Source organism: Athene cunicularia, assembly GCF_003259725.1.
Source record: "Athene cunicularia isolate RWA chromosome 1 unlocalized genomic scaffold, athCun1 chr1_part2, whole genome shotgun sequence".
Lineage (NCBI taxonomy): Eukaryota > Metazoa > Chordata > Aves > Strigiformes > Strigidae > Athene > Athene cunicularia.
The window spans coordinates 22,470,939-22,480,580 of NW_020799092.1; the positions used below are offsets into that span (position 1 = coordinate 22,470,939).

Consider the following 9,642-nt stretch of genomic DNA (forward strand, 5'->3'; position numbering starts at 1 on the left):
CCGGTGGCATTCTGAATTATTGCTAAATTAAACCTATGCCTCCAGCTTCTGAGGTTAATGAGGTTCTCTTACCTTCAGTTGTGCTGAATGCGTTCCTTTTCCTGACTCAGCTATGCTGGGGAAGGAGACAAATCTGGCTATTCTTACATTTTTCTGACTTGTAGTAACTTTTTCCTATGAAATGGTGACAAAGAAAGTGAATCGGCTGGACCACGCTCACAAACTGCATCAGTATGATTTTTACCCAGGTAGGGGTAGGTAAAAATGCTTGAGAAAAATTATAGCAAACATCCGGAAAAGAACTATCCATTAAAGCTTATAAATGAATGAAAAAATGCAGGAAATACCTACTAACATTATTACTCCATCTTTGAAAATGTATCAGAGTAAAACTGTGTTGCTGATATAATTTGACAAGAGTTAAGATGATTAATGCTTATTAAATTTTGATTCTGTATATTCTGGATTCAAAAGAAGAAGTTGTAAAATAGATAGCTAGAATACCTTCTGGTTATTTTTTTCTCATTCAGCGAAACATATTAGACTTTTAAAGCTGCAAGATACATTCGGGCACTAGCAGTGTACTGTAATGTAATATTTTATTTATTAAGTGATAATTGCCTTTTTTTTATAAAGCACTTGTGTCCGGAAAGTAATAGACATCAAATATGGAAAAGATTTATAAGATCATCTTCATTATAGATACCTGAATGTCTTCATTCTTATTTCACCTTCTGCCAAAATACTACACACATTCAAAAAACCTACAGCAGACCTGAGGAGCATCCAACTACACTGGCAACTGCCACTTAATAGCCTCACTCTCTGTTTTTGTCTTTTTTTTTTTTTTTTCCTAATTTCATTGAAGCGAGTTCTTTCTGTTTATATCCAAGTCTTTCATATGCATGTACACTTAGCAAATACAAATGTTAACCATATAGCTCTACTGTACTGGAATAATAACTTAACGTGCTGCCCTCTAACGTTGATTTCCAATATAGCTACAAGCTCCTGTGCGTTCTAAGAAATACGCACCTGCCTTTAACGTTTCTGATGAGATGGGGTTCACAAGGTATTTCTAAAGGAAATACCTGATTAACACTCTTGAGAAAATTTCAGTTTAATGAATCCTGCAAAACTAACAGGATTAAAGATGGATTTACACAGATTAGTGGAAGTAAAAAAAAAAAGTGAGATACTTGAGTAAGATCTCCCATTTGTTTATGGAGGGAAACAGTAAAATAATCTGTCATTTTTGGCTCTAGTTTACAGGATAGTCTATCTCCTGTTTGATCAGTTCTATTGTCTCATATTTCAGATGGCTTCTTTGTTCTTCAGAGTCTGAGGATTTTTAATGACAACATAAATATGATTTGGGCATAAGGACTGTAATTACAAAAAAGAATTTAGTGAGAAGAATTGAGATGCCTGAGCATTAGATAGAGAGAAGCTTAAATACACTAAGGAAACCATAGAACCTGTCTTCTACACACAATGACAATTAGTCAAGCTTTAAGTCCTTCCGTGCTCTTATTCAGTTAAGGCTAGGGAAAATTAATTTTTAACTCTTTAGAAATTAGAGTTCAAAAACAAATGGTGACAGAAGAAAAGTTAAGAAAAATAATTTTCAGATATTCACTATCCCAAACGTATGGGAACCACACATGCTCAAAGTCGCTGTTTAATATGTACACAAGCAGTGTGAATATTGGGTGAGTGAGGAGTGAAAGATTCAGCACAGCAGAAACAGCCTTAATTCAAATCAGATCTGGGTTTTTTTCCACAGCTTTTTGGCTTCCTCTCAAGAGACTGATGCCACACATGAGTGGAGACAGACCAATAATTCTTTGAAGTAGCAGGACAAACCGTTTTAAAATGCAAAGAGCAGGTTCCTGCCCAGAGGATCACAGGAAGTGGTAACATTGGTTTTTCATCTTTGTGGTTTGAACCGACACATTACTCATCAGTTGGATAAAAGAAAGTTGAGACAACAAAAAGGATCAAACATGGAAGACAGATGATATTTATCTGCTTAGAGATTGTGCATCTTGTAAATGACACCTAACCTCTGTGTCAAAAATTAAAGAGCAGTTTAGAGAAGAGCAACCCACAGAGTTGCACTGAATTCCTGATGCAATTGATCTCAGGAAATGGTATTTGGGCATTCTTGTTCCTATTACAAAAATAACACAAAAAGCTTTGTTTCCCTTATTAAATCCCATGGCTCTGAGTAAGCATTAAGTTACACCTTTATTATTTAGCTACTAAAAAAGTGCAGAATTTCACATTAACAGAATATCTGAGAAAAAACAATACAGACCAGGAAAATGAGGGCTGGGCTTCAGACCTTTTGAATCATATAATGAATTATTCACAAGCTGAGAGCTTCTGAATCAGAAGTTCCTTTTTTTTTTTCAGAAGTAATGAAAGCTGAAATAGTGATTTTTGCGTTATGATGGTAACATGATTGATTAATATGTCAAGAGCAAATAAACAACAAACCTGCAAGCAAAAAAATCAGTGAAGCCATTAATGGAATGCTGTGCAAAGGCATGGATTAAGGATGATGGTAGCAGCATATGTATTTGACTAAGTATTTGATAGCTAGAGATTTCACGCATATCATCCTCTGCACATACCATATTCTCTAAGATAATGCTAAAGAACAGAAGTGATTACTCAGTAAGAATTGCTAGTCTGTTAAGTTGCATTAATTTCTCAGCTGCAAAATTTTGATATTCTCACGTTGCTTCCCAGATACGTTACCAGAAACGGGAGGACAAGATGGAGAAACACAAAGGAAAAACTCAGACTAATAAAACTGTATTAAGACAATATCCATGAGTTGGTTAACAACATTTTGAGGAAGAATTATACTGTATCGAGAGATTCAAACGTGACAACCTGTCAGCATTAGACTTTGAGTAGACTCCAGCTCTACCAAGTCTGAAGAGATCAGTTTATACCTGGAGATGTAGGAGAGTGTAACAAGACTACAGGCTAAATTAAAAACTCAAAAGATCTCCTTACCACTGCTGAACACCTTTCTGTGCTCTGCCAGACTCAAGTTCTGGAGCAGATCACCCAAGGAAGCTAGGGGCTCTCCAGCACTCTCAGAGAAGATTCAGACAAACTTCTGTCGTGACAGGATTAATGGATCCTGCCTCAAGGATGGGCATATGAACTGCTCAGAACCTCTTCCACGTGTACTTTGTCTAATCCCCCAAAAAAGGCAATTTTACAGGCACAAGTTCTTAGATATCTTTTGCTGAAATCCAGTGCAGGGCTGAGTCTAAGCATAGAAACAAAGGCTGAAAAAATTATTTTCGAGAATTTACAAGTAGAAAAATATTTTATAACTATCTGAACACTAAACACAAGGATTACTTGCACATTATACAATCTATTCCAATAAATTACAGCTCATCAGTCACCTATTATTTATCTATCCCCAACTCCCTCAATTATAATTACACAGAATCATCAAGGTTGGAAAATACCTTGAGGATCATCCAGTCCAACCATTAACCTCACACTGACTGTTCTCAGCTCCGCCAGATCCCTCAGTGCTGGGTGACCCGACTCAACCCCTCCAGGGATGGGGACTCCACCACCTCCCTGGGCAGCCCATTCCAACACCCAACAACCCATTCTGAAAAGATTGTATACAATGATTTTGTTTTATTCATTTTTCTTAATGTTAAACTTGTTGGTTTATGTCATTATTTACCTTTATACATAGACTCTAAAACCAGGATGAAGAAAAAAAATCCTAACACTGATAAAACTCTGATCTGAAGAAGCCTATTTATTCTTCCAAATCAAAATCTCTAATCCTTCATCCCACCATGATATTTCAACACCACAGAAATAATAATCTGCGACCATGTTATCTCAGCTGTTCCCTGAACAGTGCAGAGGAATTCAAAGTCAACGTGAAATCCAGGCTTTGTGAATACAGTGCCAATTACTTTAGCATTCATTAGTGAACAAAACTCCCATGGAGAATAAATGCAACTTTTTGACAGACTATGAATACAGACCATGCAACAGAGCACTTGAGCGTGGATCAGAGTCAGTGAACATAAATGAGGAAGCTGGATCCAAAAGCTTGGTTTTCATTCTCTTGAATGTGGCAAGAGGCCTTGCAGGGGGATCTGGAGAGATTGGAGCACTGGGCAATCATCAGTGGCATAAAACAATGAGAACAAATGTCAGATTCTGTACCTGGGAAGGAGTAACACCGGGCACAAGTGTAAATTAGAGAGGAGTGGCTGGAGAGCAACCCTGCAGAGAGGGACCGGGGGTGCTGCCTGACAGCAGGGTCAATGGTTGCACTGTGCTCAGCGCCGGTGCAGCCTCACCTTGGGTGCAGTTCCGGCCCCCACACTTTCAGAAGGATCTGAAGGTCCTTGAATGTGTCCAGAGGAGGGCAACAAAGGTGGTGGAAGGGCTGTAAGACACGTCCTGTGAGGGGCGGCTGAGGACTTTGGGCTGCCTAGTTTGGAGAGAAGGGGCTGGGGGGCGACCTCATCGCTCACTGCAGCTTCCTGGGGAGGGAGGTGCAGAGGGAGGTGCTGAGCTCTTCTCCCTGGGATCCAGTGCCAGGACACATGGGAATGGTTCAAAGCTGCATCAGGGGAGGTTCAGGTATGACATTAAGAAGCATTTCTTTACCAACAGCGTGGTCAGATACTGGAACAGAGCTGCTGTGGCAAAGTGTCATTGTTAATTGCCAAGCTGTCATTGATGTATCTTAGTGCAGAGAGATGTCTTCCGTGAAATGCCCAATCAATCACCGCCGTCTGAAACGGAATCTCTGTGGTACAGAGAGTCAGGAGGTGCCGTTGGTGCCCCTGAACACACAGATTTATTCCACCAATCCGCAGTACTCAACTTTTGCTTTGTAGGTTTCTGCTGATCTTGTCTGGCGACTTGCTCCTCTCTTTTTGTGGTATTATCAGTACTCTCAGAGTAGGAGGTGAGAGATGCACTGATGACATCAAATGCCTGGAGGTACATAAATCTGCTTTATGAATATTCTAAGCAATTTCATGCTGCTGTGTCCCTAAATTGTAGCCATTTCTGGTTTTTTAAGCTTGTCTCAGACCTAGCCTATGTATCAGCCTTGGAGCACAGTGTCTTCGGGCTGGTGGAATTCTGCAAAGTGTTTTTGTGATGCAGCCCTGCTCCGTCTAACCAACCTGTGTCCCTGTGGGTGTAGCAAAGGCACCTTTCAAGGGCTTCAAAGTTGCTTCCACCCCTAGCAGTACGGCATGTTGGAGTCGTAGTCAGAGCTGGAAAAACACTGCTGTTCCGAAGAAAGAGCTGATCTCCAGATCAGACAGGGGACCTACTCACAGTCGTGACTGATGAGTTGGTAGCAAAGTTTACATCTATAAATAGTGATCTCTTCTTTAACAATCTTGTTCTAATTTTTTTACTCATACAGATGCAGTTCCAAAGCAGGCAATATGTGAAAACAGTAAACTCTGACATGCAAACCGACACACTTTCTGATTGCTTTACAAATTGAAATCAGAATGCATTTCATGTCATAGCACTGTGCAATCAATGGAGAAATGATGCACGGACAAGTCTATGTAGTGTTGTTTAAAATTTAGAGCAATAATGGTTCTGTAAATGTTATTTTCAGCAAAAAATTAATTTTCCAAGTGTTCTGGTTTGAGCCCAGAGGGCAACTGAGCACTACGCAGCTGTTCACTCATCCCTTCCACCCCAGTGCTGGGAAGGAGAAAAAGGAATCAAAAGGCTCAGGAATGGAGATAAGGACAGTGAGAGGTTGCTCAGCCATTAATGGTCACATGCTCGTTAGGGGAAGAAAAACAACATCACTTTAATTCAAAACACTAATGATAATGACACTTAGCAGACAGAATGGAGCAGTGAGAAGCGCTACCCTATCTTAAAACACCTGCCCTAACCCCTCCCTTCTTCCCAGGCTCAGTTTTGCTCCTGACATCTCTCACTCCTGTGGCAGCAGCTCAGGGGCAGGGGATGGGGGTGCAGTCGGTCCACTGCTCCTTCCTGCAAGTCGGGGGAAGCACTCTGCTGCGTTCTTCCCCTGCTCCATGTGGCACCCGTCTCACTGGAGACAGTCCTCCACAAACTCTCTCTGCCGTGAGTCCTCCCCACAGGATACATTCTTCTCAAGATTCTCCTCCACGTCTTGCAGTCCTCCCAGTGCCCAGCTACAACAGGGGGGCTGCTCCTTCACAGAGTCCCAGGGTTGTCCCCAGGCTGCAGGCGAATCTCTGCTCCACCAGTGACACCCATGGGTGGCTGGGGTGGCCCTGCCATCTCACCACGGGATACAGGAGGGATCTTTGCTCCAGCACACCTACCCTCTTCCTCCTCCTTCCTTCCACTGACCTCGGTGTTGGCAGAGATGTCCTTCGTAACTCATCCCCTTCTTAAATAGGTTGTCGCAGAGGCGTGGCCATCATCACTAATTGGCTTGGCCTTGGCCAGAAGCGGGTCTGACTTGGAACCGGGGGAGCTTTGAGAAGCTTCTCACGGGAGGTTACCCCTGCAGGCCCTCCCTCACTGCCAAAGATCCCAGCACACCAAGGTCGAAAGCAGCTGGAGTAACACAGCCAGCCTCTCCTTACTAATAGAAGAAAAAAATTAACAAAAAGTAACAATTACAGCCCCTAAATCAATTTGGCTGCTTTTGACCATGTCCTTTAACAACCTAGAACAGAACAGAAGTTCTTTTATAAAAATAATCTACACCTATCAGCAAGATACTGTTCAGCAAGATAACTGTTTTCTGAAGGTCAGGTACAGAGTAGCTTTCAAATAGCTGATCAAGGACATTTACTGCTTCCCTTTCAAAGACATTTTTTTTCTAATTGCCTATGTGAAATTTTCACTCAGGAAAAAGTTAGAGAAATACTGGCAAATCCTCATGAACTGGAAAACCCCACAAACCTAAGGAGGGGCTCCAGGACAGGTGGTGGACTGAATATTATGTAAGCCCAAAGCTCTCTGTGCTTTCTGTTTTGCTGCAGCCAGTGATCCACTGGACACCTCAGAAAGGGGCTACGTAAGCAAGCACAAAGAGTGGGAATCAAGGAGAGACATAACAGAACACACGTATTACATACTAGTTGTGACAAGCATTGTTCTTGGATACCTACCTTCCCTCCTGCAGGTAGTCCTGCCTCACCCTTCGTGAGGAACTGAAGGAGTTAATGCCTCAGATTCATCGATATGAAAAACCTCAAGGACAAATCGTGGCCTTTGTGGTTAGTGTAAGGAATGAATTATCTGCCCAGGGAAGCGCAGTGTGTGGAAGCGTGCACAGCTCCGCCCCCCTGCAGTTCTGTGGCCTGATTCCCTAGATAAGCCTTGAAACAGGGAGATGTAGACTGAGTAAAACCGTATGTTTAATGCCTACACTTTAATTTATGACTTGAAGAAGCAGTTAAATATTGATAAGAGAGAAACTACCTCCCAGCAGATGGAGCCAATGACTGGATAATTGCCCAGGAGACAAAAAACTGAGGAAAAGGTCAAGGTGGTAGGGGGAGATGATGACCACCAACTCAGCTGGACAAAAGGTTTAATGCACCCCATTCCCCCTCAACACACATGCAAAACCCACGCTCTACCTTTTCCCCATCTCTCATGCAAGTGAGTTTGTGGAATACCTGCCTCTCCTCATCTAGTATGCAAATCAGCCCATAAAATGAACTTAAAATGTGTCAGAAAACTTCGCTGGGTCTGCACCCACCAACTGAGATTACCAGACCTGAGACAATGGTGGAACCTGGGGTATGGGGGTGCAATCTGGATTCTTGAATCTTTTTCTCTCCCTTTTTATTATTTTCTTTCCTCTTTCTTCTTTCCCCTTCCCTTCCCTCTTTCCCCCCTTTTCTTCCTCTTTTTTCCCCTTTTCCCTTTCCTTTCAATTTATCAATAAGAGGACTGATTGCTTATTATCCTTTCCCAAGTTTAAATTGTGTCTACCACAGGTAAAACATTTTAACCAGTTGTTTGGTGTCGTTTCACCTTAATTTAATCCAAGGGGACCACAGGACTTTTACGACTCCCTGGGCTCCCAGTCTGGGTTGTAACACCCTTGTTTGGGCGCAGTTTCAAACTAATCTGACAGGAACCTACTGCAAACTTCTGGTTTTGCGATGTGCTGATTTAGCAAGAGAAGACAACTGACGACTGAGTCAGCCAAGCCCCAGAGACAGCAGGCACGTGCCTCCCCTCCTGAACTCACCCTGTGGTTCCATGCCAGCAATCCAAAACGCGTGTGATGAGATTATGTGTCACAACGCCCACGGTTTCTTGTTTCTGAGAAAGATTTTCATCCACAGATTTCTCATTCCTTCCATAAGGCAATAGGTGCATTGTTTTTAGTAAATATGCATTTATTAGTATCTTGGTTTAATAATGGGAGTATTATACAGTTAAAAAGTAATTTGTCATACCCTAATTTTACTTTAGGCAGCACCATGCTTTTGTCTGTGTAATTATTCTGAACAGGGCTACATGTTCCTTTGCTAATGCAATTCACCCAGTCATGACCAGATCCCTTAAAGAATAGAGGCAGAAATGCATCTGCTGTGTCATCTGACGGTCAAGATGCTCAGACTGGAAATGGTTTACATGTGGACTAATACATTTGAAAGCTTGGCTGCATTACTCAGTAACTACCACTTCAATGCTTTACCAAAGCCGCTAACTACGCACAGTATTGGGGTCTTCCACAAAGACCAAGGAGCTCAAAGCAAAATCCTCACCATCCGAGCCTGACTAATGATGCTGACTTCCAAGAGATTATGCAGATGAAGAAATATTTGCCAGGCTGTAGCCAAAATTTAGAAGTGATTTTCAAAATGGATGGTCAATTAATATGATTCATTAGATTATATAAAGCATTTTATTTTCTTTTTCTTTTTTTTTTTTAAGACCAACAATCTAAAAAACATTTATATCTATAATACATAAAAATTAATTAAAATCCACATATAAGGTATGCAAATGTTAACAGATTTTGAAACAGTGGTGACAAACTTCCCAGGAAGGAGGTGGAAAGTGATAACTTCACTCTTCCAAGATCTATTTTTTAAACAGTGGCTTTCACTTGTGTTAAGAATCCATCTGAGACATCAAATTCTATAACTGACAGTGCTGTCTAGACTATTTTAATGCTAAGAGTCCAGATATCAGAGAATGAAAATTATCACAAGGCCACATCTCTGGTCCAGGTGTCACCTCGTTTAAATAATGCTGTTGTTCAGTAGCACTTCAGGCTGCCTAGCATTTTGCAGAATAAAAACTCATTACGGTATTAGACACGTACATAACCAACAGTCCTCCACAATAGATGATACTATGAAGCTTTTGCTGCCCAGCCTCTATTTATAAGCAAAACCCTTTCCAAAGTCTTTTCCTTCACGTGGCACCTTGTCACTGAACACTTAACTGCTGGGAGCACTGGGATGCAGTGGTTTGACTCTCGCTAGTCTGGAGAGGCCGAGTCTAAGACACTGAGTAGGTGACTTCACTGAAACATATTTCATAGAGTTATTACTGCTTCCCGATGCACCTGAAAATAATTTTAAAACAAAAAGGTATAAGAGGTTTAGGGGGGGGGGGGGG

At 41.5% G+C, this 9,642-nt stretch overlaps 1 protein-coding gene across 1 annotated transcript in view; it reads right to left on the reverse strand.

Moving 5' to 3' along the window:
- Window positions 1-8,387: 8,387 nt before the first annotated feature.
- RAD51AP1 (RAD51 associated protein 1) overlaps window positions 8,388-9,642 on the reverse strand; it is a 10,638-nt gene continuing 9,383 nt past the window's right edge. The window contains exon 10 of the mRNA XM_026864220.1: window positions 8,388-9,589. Coding sequence (XP_026720021.1) covers window positions 9,462-9,589 — 128 coding nt within the window. The 3' untranslated portion in view covers window positions 8,388-9,461. The remainder of the gene's footprint in view (window positions 9,590-9,642) is intronic.